The 20,627-nt window shown below is 35.0% G+C and overlaps 1 protein-coding gene across 5 annotated transcripts in view; it reads right to left on the reverse strand.

Annotated features, from left to right (window-relative positions):
- The window catches only part of KIAA0825 (KIAA0825 ortholog), a 402,395-nt gene that overhangs the window by 299,310 nt on the left and 82,458 nt on the right, over positions 1-20,627 (reverse strand). For all 5 annotated transcript variants that reach the window (XM_047778295.1, XM_047778296.1, XM_047778297.1 and 2 more), the window contains one exon: positions 6,444-6,605. In XM_047778295.1, the coding sequence (XP_047634251.1) occupies positions 6,444-6,605 (162 nt within the window). The remainder of the gene's footprint in view (positions 1-6,443; positions 6,606-20,627) is intronic.

The following is a 20,627-nucleotide window of genomic DNA, read 5'->3' on the forward strand; positions in this document are numbered from 1 at the left end:
TGAAACTATAAGGCTATTCAAGAAAATATGCATTTTTTTGAAAGATAAAAGGTAGACACTTTTCAGAAGGACTAGAAAGCCATAAAACAATTCTGCATAACGAAAATACGGTTAGCTGAAATAGATATGACAAACTGGCTTGGAATGCTCTCTCAATGTCCATACCTTTTAAAAAACAATTAATGGACTTTAGCTTTTAGAGCAGTTTTAGCTTTATAGAAAAACTGAGCAGAAAGTAGATAGAGTTCCCATATACTCCCTCTCCCCCTGCCCTCAGTTTCCCCTATTATTTAACATATTACACTGGTGTGGAATATTTGTTAGAACTGACGAATCAACACTGACAGATTATTATTGACTAAAGTCCATAATTTAATTAGGATTTGTTTTTTGTGTTGTACAGTTATATGTTTTTGCCAAATGCACAGTCATGCATCCACTACTACTATCCGCAGACTAATTTTACTGCTCTAAAAATTCCCTTTGCTCCACCTATTCACCTCTCCTTCCCTCCTCACTCTCCCTGGCAACCTCTAATCTTTTTGCTGTCTCTATACTTTTGCTTTATTCAGGATGTCTTATAGTTGGAATTATATGGTATGTACGCTTTTCAGATTGGCTTCTTTCACTTAGCAATATGCATTTAAGTTTCCCCTGTGGGTTTTTTTTTTTTTCCTGGTTTCATATCTCATTTTCTGTAAACACTAAATAATATTCTATTGTATTGACGTACCACAGTTTGTTTATCCATTGATCTACTGAAGGACATCTTGACTGCTTCCAAATTCTGGCAAATATGAATCAAACTGGTATAAAAACTCATTGTTCCGGTTTTTGCGTGGACATAAGTTTTTTTTAACTCATTTGCATAAATACCTAGGACTGTTATTACTAGATCATATAAAACAGGTTTAGCTTTATAAGACACAAGCAAACGGTCTTCCAAAGAGACTATACTATTTTACATTCCTATTAACAATGAATGAGAGTTCCTGTTGCTTCATATCCTTGCCAGAATTTGGTGGTGTTAGTTTTCTGGGTTTTGGCTACTCTAATAGGAGTGGAATGGTATCTCCTTGTTTTAATTTGCATTTCTCTGATGACATACGATGTTGAGCATCTTTTCATATGCTTATTTGCCATCTGTATATCTTCTTTGGTGAGCTCTCCAGATCTTTTGTTTTCCTGTTGAATCTTAAATATGTCTTTTTCAAATATTTTTCTCAGTCTATGGCTTGTTTTTTCATTCTATGATCATTCCTTTTTACTTGGCAATTCTATTTTGGAAATTTACTCTGCAGATATACACGAGGACAAATAAGATGTAGTTCAAGGAAATTTGCCATATCATTCCTTATGGAAGCAAATGAAGAGGAAAAAAGAACCCAGAATTTAATAAGTATCTGATTAAATTATGGTACATATACCAATAGAAAACTATTCATCTATTTTTTGGAATATGGGGTGTTTTCACATAATTGTTTTTAAAAAAGAATATCTATATCATATGACAAGATTTTGTGGTACTTTAACATGAGGATATATGTGGAAGTAGTTGCCTCTGGAAAGGTAAACTAGACAACTAGAGCGGAAAAACTTAATTTTCACTATATACATTTTATCCTTTTTAAAAGTTTTACTATATCTCTGGACAATGATTTAAAAAACATTTTTAAAGAAGAAAAAAATAATAAGGATCAAGATGTCAATGACATGAAGAGGCAACACTTGGATTCTTAATGTCACTTTACTTTTATACAGATATGTCATAAAAATAACTAATGTAAAAGGTATTTACCCTGAAAAATAACATTAATTCAAAGGACAAGCTTTGCAGATGTATTTTTGGAAATAACTATTTGTTACTGTGTAGCTACAGTTTAAGACTTAGAAAAAAGGTTAATTATCTAATATTTATCATTTCATTTCCAAATACATTATGTTTATTCACTCAAAGTAATGGGCTATTTTCTGCCTATTTTCAAGATGAATAGAAAAATAAGATAAGCTTCCTAAGACTTCTTTTGCTGGTCAGCAATTTTATAATAAGATAGAAAAAGAATTTTGAGAATGAAGATAACCTGTATAATATAGCCTCCCCCCTCAATTAAAAAGATTAAAAAAAATCCTTAATCCTATACAGGAAAGCCAAAGGGATTATTTTAAGGAAGGATTAGCAACATTGAATCTAGACTAATAAGATATCTCATGATTTTAACAAATTATGGCATTTTTATATTAGTTTGGGATTCAAAATGGTCAATTTCAAAATTCGGCATTGTCGAACTTTATGAGCTCTTTGAACACCTGACAATTTATTTCACCTATTTAAAAATAAAACATGCTTTTAAGCATTCTCTAGAGATGGTAGCCCATTTTTGACTCATCATTCTAAAACATACTTATTTGCATGCAGTCAACACTTGTTTTTTTTTAAGAGCATGCCCAGATTAAGGACCTCAGTGGAGTGCAGAGGGTCACAGGAATGCCAGCTGCTGAACAGCCTCTCCCTATGGAGTTCACTGTGGTTTATTTTACACTTCTGGTTAGTTTCCACACTGCCGCTTTCTTTCATAGAGACTAGAGGTTGGCAGTACTTCCCTGTGACATCCACTTTCACACCCAAATTGGTGTTCATAGGCTCCCATTGTGCGCACTACAAAGCAAGTTGCCTTGTTGGCAGCTCTGAGTGGGAACTACAAGTCTTTCTTTTCTTCACTGTTCTTTTCTGGCTCACAAGCAACCTCCCACCAAAAGCTGTATCTGTAGAAGAGACTACATCCAAGAGATAATACTATGAAAAAGTATGAAGAGAAGCCCAGGTGGCCACCTTGCAAATTTCCAATGTGGAAGCCTTCGACCTCTCTGCCCAAGAAACCGCTATAAGTCCTAGTGTAATGAGCTTTACAAACCCTAGGAGCCTCTTTACCTTAACTACATACGCCTCCCTAATACAATCCCTTAACCATCTAGCTAAGGAACTCTTAGAAGCCATTTGACCCCTCTTAAGACCCCCTAAGAGTACAAACAATCTTTCAGAAGATCTGAAATCTTTGATTCTTCTGAGACAAACCCTAAGTGTTCTTCTTACATCCAATTGAAGCAGCCATTGCTCTTTGTCATTGCTGGGGCTAAAGAAAAATGAGGGCCAAGAAACCTCCTGGTTTAGATAAATCTCAGATGCCACCTTTGGAAAATTTGAGGAACTGCCCGAAGAACAGCTTTATTCTGAAGGAGTAATAGAAGTGACCCATAAATCAAACACATAGCCACTGCGTAAGATATGATCACCTAAAAGAAATACAGTAAGATACCATAATAGTCAAATAATGTTCTATCATTTTCCTGAATTGACCAAAATAGAAAACCATCAAATCATGACCAAATAAAAGCAAATAAATATAATGAATAAATATCTTTTCTTTCTCCAAAAATATTTTTTTGTGTCTCTACAAAATCTACTCCATCATATTCAAATTACTCAAAGCACTGCCATTTTGGCTAAATCTACAATATAGCAATAAACATCAAAGTAAAACGTAAAATATTTGGTTAGCCATCTTTATATTTTCTCTATGTGATGTTAAGTACCTGGATATTTTTAAAACATCCGGACAATGAAAATGAGTCACTTTATATCACATTGTTTACATAGACATAGTAGGCAACTCCTTCCAAGATCTTTATTAGCAAAATATGCTCCAGTCAAAACAAATACACAAAAACCCCAAATGACTTCATCTTTCCCCCCCCATTCTCTCCCATACAATATTTCTAAGTGAAACATGAACTATCAGGATAACTTAAGATTCATTTGGTTTCTTTACTTATTTGTTTCAAGAAATATTTTCCTTCCCAATTTAAGAAACCAAGGCTTTGGATAAGAATTGATTACCTTGATGGAGTTTCCATTATGGCTCAGCAGAAACGAATCTGACTAGTATCTATGAGGATGCAGGTTTGAGCCCTGGCCTTGCTCAGTGGGTTAAGGATCTGGCATTGCCATGAGCTGTGGTGTAGGTCTCAAACACAGCTCAGATCTGGCATTGCTGTGGCTGTGGCATAGGCTAGTGGCTACAGGTCCGATTTGACCCCTTGCCTAGGAACCTCCATAGGCCACAAGTGTGGCCCTAAAAAAAAAAAAAAAAAAAAAAAAAAAAAAGAATTGATTAACTTAGCTACACTAAATAACCATTTAAGATTTTTCTTCACAATTTCCCACAAGACCATGCTTTTCAAGGAGCCATCTACATAAAGTTATTTCAGATTAAATCAATCTTGGCTCTGTTACAGACATACATTCATTTCAATAATAAAGAAACACAAATCTCAAGGGGATGTTATAATATTTAGACATTTCTTGTTGCTATCCTTCAAAATTTCTTTCACATACTATGTTTGATAATCCATAAATGTGTTTCTATAATATACTGCTATTAATGTGATATTCGAGTTGCTTTTACATATCATGTTGCTTATATGATGACAAATTTGGTGTAAGACAGTATATTGTGGTATAATTATATATTTTCTATTGACTGTATTCAGTAAGCATAACTATTGCTCTCAAATACACACTATTTCTAAGTCTCAACATTGCTCGATCTCAATCCAGTGCCGTTGAACCAGCTTTTTATTTTTCTCCTTTTTCTTAAAATCAGTATTTCAAATCTTTGCTTTGATTCTTGCCCATTTCAGTTTTGTATCTTTACAATATCTCTCTTACACAATCTTAATTTTTAATTTCTTCTGCCCTTAAGAAGAATAAAGTTCTCAGAACTGGGCTATTTCTGAAGGGCCTGGACTAGCACTGATACAAGATGCATCCAAATGGATAGGGGTCTAGATACTTCAGAGTTCACTCTGTCTCTGGATCCACACTGCAGAAAAGATCTGCTAGAGATGTGGATGAGAGAGGCTAAATCTTAGCCAAGCATGATAGAAGAGTACCAACACCAAGTTTTAACTACTTGAAGTACCAACATGTCAACCAAAAATTAGAATGTCATATTTCTGTATTCAGATCTCTCTTTGACCCAGTCAGTTTCATCTAGAAGACCCTCTAGGGCTCATATTATCTCCTAATAATTACTTCTTCAGTCTGTCTTTTAATTTTCATAGTAACTGTCTTACATTTTTATAACTTTCTCACTGGATTTTTTTGTCAGATTTAGAGATGTATATTCCACATCCATTTTTCTTCAAATTATATCCAAACTTGGAAAAATGATCTACATTATTTATTTTATAATTTAATAGTGCTACTTAAACTTAACCTGAACTATAGGTCAATAAGCTATGCTTAATATAAAACAAACTCTAATCCTATAACTTTTCTAATATTATTTATCCCGGCTAAGTATATAAAGGAGTACAAAAGTAAATATATTAAGCTAACTGTAATTCTTCATTAAGAAATCAGGTTTTAAAATTTGCCAATTGTTAATCACTTGCTTCCCTCACTTTGTTTTGCAAATGCAACCACTATCTATATTTATTCTCCTTAAAAATGACATATGTAAAAGCCAACTTTGTATAGTTTGCTCTGATATAGATTTAAAGTCTTTATAAATATAGACATAAAACAGAGAACATGTCTTAATTATGCCTCTGAATTCTATCTTTAACATTAGAAACATTATTTGAACATACGAGGCAAAATTTTCTTCAAAAGAGAGTTCATTAAGGCTAACTAAAAAAGCATAGTACATAATTATTACAATGGTTACCACTCACATGTATTGTTGATGATATGCTAGACATTTAAAAAATATTTTATATTCACTAAATCATTTAAATATCACAATCCTAGATGATATACTGGAATCTAAAGCATCTAATCCTGAAAGAAAATAAAGAGAAAATGAATTTAGTTCTACACTATCACTTTAAAGATAAAATGGTGTTCTAAGGAAATGAAATATTTTGCCCACGGTCATTAGGCAGCTGGTGGCAAGAGAGGAGCTACTAGATTATCCAGTCTGTGTGTTCTTTCCATAGGTAAGGCTATGTTTCTCTGAGTTATAAAAAATTTTAGAAGAGTTCCCTGGCAGCCCTGTGGGTTAAGGATCAGGTATTGTCACTGCTATGGCTTGGGTCACTGCTGTGGCTCGGGTTTGAATCCTGGCCTGGGAACTTCTTCATGCTGGGGGTATGGCCAAAACAAACAAACGAACAAAATATAAAAAAAAAGAAAAACAAAAACAAAAAAATATTTATCTAATTTCAGCTAAAGAAAATTACCCAGAATTGACTAATGATGCCTTATCAATGAGAACTATAAAATTCATGATGTATAAAGGAAAAAATGTAATTTCATGGCATGCTTTATATTTAACGTTTAATAAATAATTCTGTCATGTATTTTTTTTTTTCAGGTAATAGTATAGATTCAATAGCAGAAAGCAAAAACAGAATTACAGATTTGCAGAGGAGCATATTACCTGAAACATTCCTGGGTATCTTGAGTGATAAAAACATTTCTTCAAACAATTCCTGAACGTTTTTTTCCAGATTCAAGAAGGGTTTTATGAGCTGTGATAAGAACTTGAGTTCATCTAAGGAGAGTAAAAAGTTTCTTCCTTTCTGTAGGCATTCAGGGATAACTGTGAAAAGAGCAGATCAATAGTATCAAACATTTTATGCGTTTTCTCTTTCGATATTAGAACAATCTATGGTTCCATAAGTCATCAAAACTAACAAGATCCTCAATAATTAAACCAAGTTTATTCTTTAGTAAACACATACAAAATCTCCTAGAAGAGCCTCCCCGCCACCCCCCAAAAGCTGGAGATGAGTATTCTGGTTTGATGCAGAGGTGACAATTAAATAATTATATTAAATCTCATAGTTATCAGTAAGATTATGATTTGTCATTGTAAAATCACATTTTATACAATCCTATTTTCTTTAAAGTCTGTCATAATTTGAATCTAGTCACAAGGAAATATCACATAAACCCAAATTGAGGGACTTTCTACAAAATAACTGGTCTGTACTCAAAAGTGTCATGTCAGGAAACACAAAGACTACGAAATGCTCTAGTCAAGAGGAGTCTAAAAAGACATGACAACTGAAATTAATACATGATCAGTATTTTATCTTACTATGGAGGACATTATTAGGGTAATTTGGTGAAATCTGAGTAAGGTATACAATCTAATGCTATTATTCCATGACTATTAATTTTCTGATTTAGACAACTATACTTTGGTCATGAAAGAAAATGCCCTTCCTTTTAAGAAATGCACATTGACATATATAAGGGTAAATACCTGTGTTCTATCCTCAGTTCAGAAAGAAAAATAGTTTTAAGAGAGAAAGAGAATGCAAATGTGGAATTGTGGTAAAATGCTAACATTTGGGAATTTGTATTTTTTATGTCTGATATTAAAATAAAAATTTAAAAGAAAAAAATACTAAAGATATAAGATCTTATAAAGGATAAAGGATTTCAAGAACTTAAAAGTGTTTTTAGATCAATAAAAAGAATCAAATTAACTTAAATGTATCCAGACTATAATGTCCATTAAACCACACTTAAAAATAACTTTGGTTTAAATAATTGTGGTATCTATTGCTTTCATAAGAATAGTACATCTTAAGATAAACAAAGGTTGATTTGCTTTCCTCTTATAATTATGTTATTTGTCACTTTATCCTTCTACTGTAATATAAAAAATCTTATATTCTTTGAAAGCATAAAGAATAAAACTAACCACATCAAATAATATTTTTGACCAAATTTTTAAGGATTTAAAAACTCTTTCCTTTTCGATTGCCACTTTTTTTTTTTTCAGAGTTTTTTTTTTTAATTGAAGTATAGTTGACTTACATTGTTTCAGGTGTACAGCAAAGTGATCCAATTACTTCTTAAAACATATACTTAGGGAGTGTCTCAAGGAAATATCACATAAACCCAATTTGTAATTGTAATTAATTACAAATTAGAAAATTTGTAAACTCTTAGAAAATGAGCATAAAGTGCCTTTGGAGAGAAAAATACTAAGAATGCTACTGAGAAATGATATAAGGTCTGGTGATTGAATGTGAAGAAAGGATTACCTTGTCACATGGATTAAGAAGGAAGGTTCCAGAAATGTATGTGTGGATATCCAGAAGTGTATGGATAATCCACTTTGATTTTAAAGTGAAACTTTAAACTCTTGGCATCAAGCTTGTAGTCATGTTACAAAGACTTTCATATGATACAGGACCAAAAATGTCATGGTATCTTTGCAGATAACATGAGAGAGACCTGTCAACCAAGTTAAACTGAGGAATTTAGTCCTATTCTTAAACAGCAAAAAAAAAAAAAAAAAAAGGCATTAAAAAAATCTCTAAGTACCTAAAAATACTGTTTTACTTCTACATTGGTATTAGCACCACATACAGTCAAGTCTGTCTCTAAAAAGCCCTGCTCACATCTTGTCTATTCTCCCATAGACATGCCAGAGAACATAAGTGAGTACAACCAGCATGTAGAGCTAAGGTTTTGCCATTAAAATCATGACCCAAAAATGAAAAGAAAGAAGAACAAATATATAACAATTAATTTAACTGCTATTTGATTCTTACTTGGACGGTGTGATTTCTTTTACGCTTTGATCATGTAGATGAAGGCTGGTTTAACCTTCTAAATCTTACAGATGTTCTTTTTGGAACTAAAAATATTTATAAGCTAAGTTTTCAAAGACTTTAAGAATCCTTCCTCATCTTTATTAATTTGGCTAGAAATTAAATGTAGGCTTTGCTTCGCTCGGTTATAAAATGAAAGTATTGTGCATCGTTTCTGACCTTTTGGCTAAGATCAAGTATAAAATGAAAGTAGTGTGAATGTTTCTAAAGTAAGCAAAGAAGCACCCCTTCCCCCTAAAAAAACTGTAATAATTGAAACACTATAACCTAACAGTGCTACTTGTTTATAAATTATGTAGGGCCTGAGTATTCTACATAAGAGGTCTTTCTTTTGTGAACTGAATTTATTTATTTATTTATTTATTTATTTATTTATTTATTTATTTATTTAATTTGCTTTTCAGGGCCACACTCGTGGCATATGGAAGTTCCCAGGGGCCAAATTGGAGCTGTAGCTGCCAGCCTATGTCACAGCCACAGCAACGCGGGATCCAAGCCACATCTGCAACCCGCACCACAGTTTACAGCAACGCTGCATTCTTAACCCACTAAGTGAGGCCGGGGATCAAACACACATTTTCATGGATACTAGTCAGATTCATTTGTACTGTGCCACAGTGTGAACTCCATGCACTGGATTTAGAAGGAGCTTGTATTCCAGAAATGTAACAATATTGAAAAGTAAATTTATTTCAATCAGTGAATCAGTATAACTTAATAATGAAAGAGTTTATAATAATACATATGACCTAAATCTAATAATTTTGCCCTAAAGAAGCAATGATGTGATAGAGGTCCATTAATTAGTAGTTCTTATTTCCTATTAACTCCCAAAGGGTATTTCAAGGGTTAATTTATGGGAAAACTAATTCTGTCATAAATTCAATTTGTGAAAGTCCAATTAAAGCAAAATTAAACACAAAGGATGAAATACCATTTCCCAAACTTATTTATCTGATCCCCCCACCACCACAGTATCTCACAGGACTAGTGTTCTAATCATCACACCTTAGATATGATTATCTATTTTCCTAAGCTTATCTAGTTTTTCCTTTCTGTAAACTTTTCGCTGTTAACCACAATAGGAAAGGGTTTTCCCCAGCAGAAATTCCCTTTACTTTCCCCTTCACTAAATTAATCTCCCTTTCCTTTTTCTTTGAAGACTCAGTTTTTTCCTCCCCTGCAAATCGCCTTTCCATAAAATTTATGGATATGATCAATCCAAGAGTTTTCCCTCCTCATTTTAAGCCAACCTTGCCTTACCCATTTGTTTATTTATCTTTAAATCACTATAGAACTCTCTTGCTTCAAGATATTTTGGACATATGTAGTCACACACAGGTAACAATGTTTAGTTGGTCACCAGTCATTGTTATAAAATATCTGAAATAATGATTATTGTCTTATAATAGGATGAGCTCTATTATTCCTAAGAACTACAGATTTCTTCTAAATCCCAGGAAAATTACAAAGAAAAAAATTAATTTCTACTTTATAGTAAGACATTATTAAATTTACCATCAACTTACATGAATAAGTTCATGTAAATAATACTTTTTTTTGTCTTTTTGCCTTTTCTTGAGCCACTCCCACAGCATATGGAGGTTCCCAGGCTAGGGGTCTAATCAGAGCTGTAGCTGCCAGCCTATACCAGAGCCACAGCAACGCGGGATTCTTAACCCACTGAGCAAGGCCAGGGATCAAACCTGCAACCTCATGGTTCCTAGTCGGATTCGTTAACCACTGCGCCACGACAGGAACTCCAATAAAACTATTCTAAAATAAAATTCTGTTATCCTATTATTTAGAATATCTAGAACAATTTAATTTTTTCTTTCAAGGTTATAATGAAAGTTGCTCATTTCTGTGCTGCACTCAGGGACTTATGTCTGTCCCTTTGTTAAAGTGTATTTCTCAAAATAACAATCATTTGAAAAGGGTTCTATGATCAAATAGGTTTGGGAGTTACTACAAACTAAGTGACTCACAATACAAATTAGTATACTATACTAATGGTACACTTCCAGAATAGTGTAAAAAATTTTTAAAAGTGCTTCCTCAAATTTTTTGACCAATGAACATCAGTTTACTGACATATCTATTAACCTCTAAAATTTTCTCAAATTGTTAATCCAGAGGACACTGCTCTGGATTATAGTACCACCTGAGTATTTATATCTGCCTTGTAGTGTTTCCCCCTATTGCTTGGCGTTTTGCTGTGGGTTCTTGTTGCTCCCTGTGGGACTGATTTTACTAGTACTCTCTTCCACTTGTAATAGCATCATGGTATTTTTCAAACTCCTTTGAGAAACTAGCAAAAGTCTCTTAAATCTTCTTGGGCTCTCTTACTGGAAAAAAAAAAATCCATGTTGTCATAGTTTCAGGGCTAAACAGAACCACCTGAAGTCCATCCGTGGCTTTCATAGGGCAGGGTGGTCCAGAACCTTCTGTTTTATTAAAAATGCAAATTCATAGGTCGTCTCTAGATCCCTTATAAGCAAGTGTCCCAGGTAAGTTTTCCGCACACTATGGAGTTTGAGATCACTGCCTGAGGGATCCAACTCTAGTTAAAACTTTTAGGGTCGAAAACCACTCTCTAGGTATCAGAAAATTTGGATTTTAGTCTTAGCAAGTCAACCAAGGAGGTGTTATTATATAAAACATCAATGACTTAAGAAAACAACAAAAAATAAAAATAAAAAATACTCTACTTTTTCCAGGGTCAAGAAATTTATTTATGACTTTTTTTTTCCCCCAGAAGTATAAAATACCTATAGGGAATTTCTAAGATAAATAAATTATTACTTACCTACACATTTGCCCTGGGCAAATGAAGAACCACTCCTAGAAAAAACACCTAAAGAATCGGAGTTCTTTAGGCACAGTCATTACAAATGTAAAATGATTTCCATGAGGCTAGAGGCTATGTCCAGTTTATTTACTATAATATTGTAAGAACCTAGCACAAATTAGGCACTCCAAAATGCTAGTTAAAAAAATAAATGTAGGAAATACCTATAAATATCTAGGTTTGGGCTAAAATAAATATTTCATACCTAATCCTAAAATGCATTCTTCAAAACAACAAATATTTATAGATTTAAGTCAATAAATAGTCAAATAATTACAGTATTGTATATATACTCTTTTTGGTGTTTTGTTTGACAACATAGATAAATTTTTTCTAAAGTAGAAAATTTGGAGTTCCCAATCGTGGTGCAGCGGAAACAAATCTGACTAGGAACATTGAGGTAGGGGGTTCGATCCCTGGCCTCGCTCAGTGGGTTAAGGATTCGGCGTTGCCAAGAGCTGTGGTGTAAGTCACAGATGGGGCTGAGATCTGGCGTTGCTGTGGCACTGGCATAGGCTGGTGGCAACAGCTCCGATTAGACCACTAGCCTGGGAACATCCATATGCCATGGGTGCAGCCCTAAAAAGACAAAAAGACAAAAAAATAAAAAATAAAGTAGAAAATCTATGCAAAGTGATATAAAAACAATGATGTGGGAACTTGATAAAGCATATTGATACAATTGACTCTAAAACAAGATTTGCATTCTTTTTTTTTCTTTTTTTTTTTTTGGCTTGTTAGGTTGCACCTGCAGCATTTGGAAATTCCCAGGCTAGGGGTAAATTGGAGCTGCAGCTGCTGGCCTATGCCACAGCCACAGCAATATGGGATCCAAGCCACATCTGAGACCTACACCGCAGCTCATGGCAATGCCAAATCCTTAACCGACAAGTGGGGCCAGGGATTGAACCTTCATCCTCATGGATACTAGTCAAGTTTGTTAACACTGAACCACAAAGGGAATTCTGATTTTTTGTGTTTAAAAAATAAAATCATACTTTAGAAAAAAATTCCACCATAAAAATGCCGATATTCATAGAACTGTTGTCCTAAAATTAAAAAATAGAAAGTTTCTCTCATCTTTCTCTCTGTCTCTATCTCGGTCCCCCTGTCTCTGTCCCTCTCTATATATATTCTTATATATACACACATACACGTGTATATATAGATATATAACTCATAAAACTAATGCTATAATTACATAATTAGAAGTGTTTTTCATCTAGTGACTCATAGTTAAAATATTAACTCCATTATCTATTTTGTAGCAAAATTAGAGACAGTGAAAATAAATAGAGAGACATTTAAGCTTCTCACATTTATCTACAACAAAGTAGCATTTGGAATCAATATCAAAGCCCAGCTAAATGAGACAGAATATAAAAATGTGGGTTGTGGCTGAAAGTACACATATTATTTTTCAAAACCATTAGCAACAGAATTCTTGTTAATAATAGCATTAAGATACAGGAGAAAATGAGAAGCCAGAAAATCAGATAATCTGAAGCTGGTGGATCAGTATAATAGGATAAAAGGTGCACATTTTAGTTTTCCCAAGAAAAATGAACACTAGCCACCCTATTATGGACTATAAATGGATCCATTTTCAGTAAAGAAGTATTCTCGGTGCCATGAGACAAGTGATGTAAAAAAGAGGTGACACACAAAAGCTACTGAAAGTCTCATTATTTCAGATGAAATTCATGACATAATCCAAATGGAAGATATTTGTTCCCATAAAGAGAACTTTTTAACAATATTACAATAAGAAGTCAGCAGAGACTGCTTAGGAACAAATAACAAAGCTGTACCTCCCTCGGTACCCAAGTCACTTCTTGAGAGCAGGTGGGGCTTTGGAGCCCATTGTTTTGTTCCAGTGGCCTGAAGGAACCCTGTGCCTCCTTAGGAGCCTGCTTCCTGGGAACCAAACAGCAGGGGAAGGAACAGACAGCAAACACTATGTCCCTTCTTTGTTATGGGAGCCTCGTTAGTAGATGGAAATCATGGCGGCCGCATTGCTTTGTGTCACACACAACAAAGAAGATATTGAAGTTGTTTTCCCCTCTTTTCTCCGGCATTGATTTTGTAACTTTTAGTTATTTTTCATCTTTATGTGACTAGGAGAGCGTGTGAGGTAAAACTAAGACAAAAAATATTTCCACCTTAGTTTTCAAAACTGAATATATTATTTTGTATCTCTTTTGAGGAAGTTTTCATATGTACCACCCAAGACAGGGTAAAACTTTAAAACAAATTGACTAAATGAATGAATGAATGAATAAATGATTTCAAAAAGGAAGTGAATAATTTTGAAGTTGAGTGAAAATGCAACCAGACACATTTAATATGTGGAGATTGAGATATCTCACAAACAAGGGCCAGGATCCTTCTACATGGTGAGAGAATGGAGAAGGAAGTATAGGGAAAATTGAGCTTCAGAAAGGTAATTGAATCTGAATTTGAACTCAGGAAATATTTAACTCTTAGAAGCTAGAAGTTGGACTCCCCTTGTCTTTCGCTCTTTCCCTGCTTTTGTTTCTTTCCCCAAGTTTTTCATGTGCCACATTGCTATTTATAGCACCACTATCTGTAGCATAAGAAGTAGTAGAGTAGCTAACATGTGGAATTAGGAGCCAGATGGCCTAGGTTCACATCCTGACACTGCTCCCTACTAACTGTATGACTTTTGCTAAGTTATTCAGTCTCTCTATGCCTCAGCAGCATTTAAGGTTTAATTAACTTAACGTATTAGAACAGTTCCTAAGACGTTTTAAGAGCTATATAAATGTGTGATATCATTACCATCTCCTCTGAGAAGCCTGCCCTCAGATCCTAGGCCAGCTTAGTTTCCTCCTCTGAGGATCTGCCCTCAGATCCTAGGCCAGCCTCTGTTCTTCTTCATATTTTACCCTGCACATGACTTTATTTCGTCTTGTCTTCTGAATCTGAAGGCAGAGACTTTCCCCCACTTAATGCATTCCCACTATCTATCACAGTGTCTACACTGATGAATGACTTTGAAAGGATACATGCTGGGAGTTCCCATCGTGGTGCAGTGGTTAACGAATCTGACTAGGAACCATGAGGTTGTGGGTTCAAACCCTGGCCTGGCTCAGTGGGTTAAGGATCCAGTGTTGCTGTGAGCAGTGGTGTAGGTCACAGATGCACACAGATCCTGTGTTGCTGTGGCTCTGGCGTAGGCCGGAGCCTACGGAGCTCCAACTAGACCCCTAGCCTGGGAACCTCCATATGCGACGGGATCAGCCCTAGAAAAGGCAAAAAGACAAAATAAAATAAAATAAAATAAAATGATACATGCTGGTTAGTGTCAGAGACAACACACCAACTGCTTTTACTTCATTTTATTTGGCTTTTTTCCCCTGAGCTCATTTAGTGAAATACTACTATTAAATGTGTTTAACCTTAACTGTTGCATGTCAATTTTAACAGGAAGTATTTCGGGGACAAAGAACTATAAACGTTACATCAAAGATTTGCTTTGCTCTAAACTAAATATCACTGCTATTTAAAGAGCTCCATCTCTAGGCTTGAACATTCATAAAGCTGAATGGTAGCTCCACTCCAAGACCTTCCACTGCTTCTTTGCTGTGTCAGCCCTTCAGAACATCAGTTTTGTTCTCTTGTGTATGTGGTCATCACCTGTTTTAGAATTTAATATAAGCTATGTGTTTATGTCCATAGAAAGAATGCTTTGCATATAATTCTAGGAGGTTCCCAGAAAAACTGAGGCCTTGGGGTTCTACTGATAACCTGGTTAGGGCCCTCTGCCTTGGTTTGTCTAACTTGATGAGAAGTAGCCCTCAAAGTCCCTCTCCCACTAAGGAAACTTGTAGCTTCTAGAAATTTCTATTTCCCTTTGTAAGAATGGATTTGGTCCAGCTTCTACTTCATAATCTCCTTATCACTCTTTCCATATGATAAAAGGTTCTAAAACACTTATAGAGACAACTCTTGGCCTACTAAGACATAGACCCCAGGTAAATGAGGGGATGAACTGAGAAATACCTAATCCTCTGCCTTTTTGTGAACCTAGATAAACACACAGATTGGTACCAAGTGGCCAGTGCTTTGACAGAGGGATATGATGACCAAATCATTCTGTTAGAAAAGACGTAATTGCTAGAATATACCATTATCTGCATTTTCTACTCCTTTTCCTCTGACTCTTCTAGACCAAGATAGTTGTTAATTTTGCATCCAATGACAGGATTGGTAATCGTAATCTAAGGACAGGTAGCTCTATGGACAGAGAGAACCACGGTGTTTAGACTAAATCCTCACAACCTACCCAAAGTCCCCATGTGACACAGAGATTTGCTGTTCCCTTTGGAGGAGTCCACAAAGCAAATAACTCCTTGCTTCACATACCACTGGCTGAAAAGGGTGGAGATAAAGTCATCTTGAAGCTATCCTTCTGAGTCAGTGAGGAAAACTAAAAAGAAACTGCTTCTATTATTACCCTTTTATGACTCCCAGGCCAACACTGGCTCCACTGGATGTTACCCAAATGCACTGCTAAATGATAACAAAATTCTCCTACACTCCATTTCATCTTCTCTGGCAAAACCTGTTAGTATTACATTAACAAGGGATCAGACTTCTCATTCATTTGCCAAGGGTATAACACTCCTGTCCCCTGCCTATTTTCTCTCTTTCTTATTTTGTTTTTCTGACGGAGAACATGAGAGAGAATATCTGACTTCTGATGAGGCCACTGTTAGTTGAAGATGCTAATCAAAGGATGGCTTACAGGTGAATTCAGCCAAAGTTGAGAAATGCACCCAGGGCAAATTTCTGAATATTTTCTCAGCTGACTTGTTTTATGCTGGTTTAACTCTCAGTTATGAATACATAGATATGCTGACGCTTTTAAAGAACGTCTTAATAAAAAGACATCTCTAGTGTAATGAAATGGGGTTTAAATTCTAAGTACAGTACGCTAATGGCACTTTATTAATGAAATATCTTCCTAATATCCCTCTCTCAGTCTCAAATTTTGTTAGAGTTTAGTTAATTATATCTCTTATCATAGATGTTACTTTCTGTTATCATGACCAAATATTTACCGAGAGAAAAATCTTAAACTAAGTTAATAATTCATTTTTACTATAGTCTAAGGTTGTATCTGAGAACTGATATTTCAGTTTTTATAGGAATATGCCATGTAAAGATGTTACATTATCAGCTCAATATAATGTGTTGAAAATTAATTTTAAAAATTTAGCCCTGGAATAAACATAATGCTATCATCAAAAAGATGGATTTAAGATGTCTGCTGAATATGCTTCCTAACATATTTTCTTATTGAATCATGACCTTTCAAAAGACAGTGAACATTTTTCCTCTTTGGTACTTAAAAATAGTAAGATTCACTTTACACTTTACCAGGTGGGTGAAATTATAATGCCCATGAATGCACGTTAAAATTAATGTGAAAAGAGATAGCCATGGTGATGATACCCATATCTTGGACCTACCCAGAAAGCTGTACTCATGAGCTCATTATTCTAATAGAGAATAGGGTAGGCCTTGGACTTAGGGAAGCCATTTACCAGGTGGGAAGGCACCTCAGTGAGCAAATTTTAGAGCTATTTTACCTTTTTAAGCTCCTTTCCTCACCTAAGAAATAGTTATTCAGCCATAAAGGCAAAGTCCTTTCCCTTCAAACTTCAAACATGACTTTGGAGACTCTTGGGAAGATACCATTTTTTATACTGTCTTCTCTCAAAAGGCCTATGAGCTACAAAAAGAAAACTTGCTAACTCAACAAAGATTTGCTTTGTGCCTCTAACACATCAGGCATGATATAACACACACCACTGGTACTGACAGACATGAGAGGGGTACAGAGTGAAATATGAAAGCAGGGTGGGGGTTACTAGCCAGGACCATGCCTCATACCCATCACCATTGGTTCCTATGGCCATTCTTGACTCTTCAGAGTAAATTTATTTCTCTTCAACTGTTTAAGTTTAGGCAAGATAAAAAAAAGGCATAGGTTCAATATATATTAAAAACTCAGAGCTGAGAAAAGTCCATGGATTAAAAAACTCTCTGTAGAAAATTGCAGCAGTTGATTATCAACGCATTTTGATACAAATGACCAATGCTGGGCTCTCTTGTTCTGTTGCAGTTTATTTCGTAAAAATATTTCTTTTAATTGAAAAAAGTAAATAAAAATACATGAAAAATTAAACACCTGAACTTTGTTTTTCTTTGTGTATATAAACAAATCTTTGATGACTGGATTTTTACATTATAGTAAAAAACATAAAACTGTTCAATAAACATGAATATTTTAGAATTCAACTTAGGAGTTCCCGTCGTGGTTCAGTGGAAGCGAATCCGACTAGGAACCACGAGGTTGCAGGTGTGATACCTGGCCTCCCTCAATGGGCTAAGGATCCAGCATTGCTGTGAGCGGTAGGTCGCAGACGCGGCTCGGATCTGATTAGACCCCTAGCCTGGGAACCTCTATGTGCCACGAATGCACATCTGAAAAGACAAAGACAAAAAAAAAATAGTAGTAATAATTCAACTTGCACTGCACTGGGTTCAGTATTGTTGGTGCCTAGGGTTGTGACAAATTAGAAAGGAAGACAAAAGTAGGTGGAAAGACATCAAAAAGTTCACAAATAATAAATGCTGGAGAGGATGTGGAGAAAAGGGAGCCCTCCTACACTATTGGCAGAATGAAAATTGGTGTAGCAACTATAGAGAAAAGTCTAGAGGTTCCTTTAAAAACTAAAAATAGAGCTACCATATGATCTGGCAATTCCACTCCTGGGCATATAGCCAGGAAAGACAAAAACTCAAACTTGAAAAGACACATGCCTTCCAATGTTCGCATCAACACTATTTACAGTAACCAAGAAGTGGAAGTAATCTATATGTCCAACAGATGATTGGATAAAGAAGATTTGGTACATATATATACAATGTAATATCACTCAGGCATAAAAAAGAATGCAATAATGCCATTTGCAGCAATATGGATGGATCTAGAGATTATCATACTAAGTGAAGTAAGTCAGAGAAGAACAAATATTATGTGATGTCACTTATATGTGGAATCAAAAAATGATACATATAAGCTTATTTACAAAACAGAAAGAGACTCACAGATGTAGAAAACAGGGTCATGGTTACCAAAGGGGAAAAGGAAGAGGGATAAATTGGGAGTTTGGGATTAACATATGCACACTACTATATACAAAATAGAGAAGCAGTAGGATTTACTGTATAGCACAAAAAGTATATTCAATATCTTGTAGCAACCTATAATGGAAAATAATCTGAAGAACATACTTATAGATTCATGTATATGTGTTCATATATATCTGAATCATTTTGCTGTACACCTTGAACTAAAACAGCACTGTAAATTAACTATACTTCAATAAAAAAGCAAGAGTAGATGGAACTGGAGAAAGAGAGAAAGGCAGTGAGAAACTAGTAGGGAGGCAGTCCTCTCTAAAAGAGATTGGGGCTTTCTAGGATAAATCTGGTCCACAGCCTGTTTTGGTATGCTCTGTGAGCTACGGTATAATCTGGCTTTTCTCTCAGTAAATGGGTGGAAAAAAATTTTAAAGAAGACTATTTCATGACAAGTGAAAGTGAAATTCAATTTTCAGCATTCACAAAGTTTCACCGGAAAACAGTCACACTGATTCACTTACATGTTGTCTATGGCTGCTCTGTGCTACAAGGGCAGAGTTGAGTAGTAAAAATAGAGACTCTATGGCTTGCAAAGCCTAAAATACTAATTTTCTCTTCACAGAAGGGAAAATCTCTGCTATAGAAGAGAGGGAAGAATGCAAAAGAGAGACAGGCATAGACAAGATGACAGAAAGAAACCATGTTTAAAAAGTAGAGGCAAGGTGAAATGGAGATAAGGATAAATAACAGCTCTTATTTTCTGAACACATACTAAACGGTAAAAACCCTACATACTTTCTTTCTAATCTTCACTGAAACTGTAACGAGGTACTGAGGCTCAGAAAAGGTGAGTTACTTACCAGTGAGGGAGAACGTGAAAGTACTTTTTAAGAAAAATAGCAATGACATTAAATTTCAATTGAAAAGCAAAGGACTGTGGGAGTCAGGACGTGATTTCTACGGACAGCTTGACTCTGTTAAGATCCATATAAGAATAATATGGACAATTTTGGTCCATCAACAAAAGACAATATATACTTCAGTGAGAACTGGGAATCATCTTTTATTTGCATCTTTCAAATACCAAGTTCTATCAATGATAAAATAGAAAATAATTATACAACACTCATTTTGTGCAGAGTACTCTTGTTAGCATTCTTCCACACATTTATGCTAATTCTCTAAATGCAGTGAGGAAAGCACTAATATTAGTACTTACTTCTAAAGTATGAAGAGGTTAAATAAATTGTTCATGGTCACAAGGCCCATAAGTAACTTTTTAAATGTGTTATATTAATATCAAACTATAGCAGGCATAAGAATTACCTGGAGAGCTGATAACACATAGGTTGCTAGGCTGCTGCCAAAGCTTCTGATTCAGTGAGTCTGGGGTGGCGTCAGATAATTTATTTTTAACATGCTACAGGTGAGGTGGCTGCTGCTGCTGCTTTAAAAATCACACTCTGAGAAGCATTACTCTATTGACTCACTTTTTTTTAATAGCACTTAGTCATGCTGTTTTCAATCTTTAAGGTTTTGCTTCAGGATAAATTCTCACCAAAATTTACCTTTGGATCTGAGAGAAAATGGTCCTCTAAGTGTTTTCCTTACATTCTCTATCCATTCAGGTAATCTTACACATCGCTGGACAGGGTTCTATTTCTTTTTCTTTTATGGCCGCACCTAGAGCACAAGGAAGTTCCTGGGCCATGACCTAAGCGAGAGCCGCAGCAATGAGGGACCCTTAGCCCACTGTGCTGGTATGGGAATTGAACCTACATTGTCACTGAGACAATGCTGGATTGGATCCTTAACCTGCTGCACCACAGCAGAAACTCCAGGTTCTATTTCCTAAACATTTCTCTCAAGTTACTATTCTGCTCAAAAACCTTTAAGGACGACCATGTATAACTTAAACATCAAATACAGATTTTTTAAGATGTTTGTAATCTGTCCTTAG

Source organism: Phacochoerus africanus, chromosome 4 (genome assembly GCF_016906955.1).
Source record: "Phacochoerus africanus isolate WHEZ1 chromosome 4, ROS_Pafr_v1, whole genome shotgun sequence".
Taxonomy (NCBI): domain Eukaryota; kingdom Metazoa; phylum Chordata; class Mammalia; order Artiodactyla; family Suidae; genus Phacochoerus; species Phacochoerus africanus.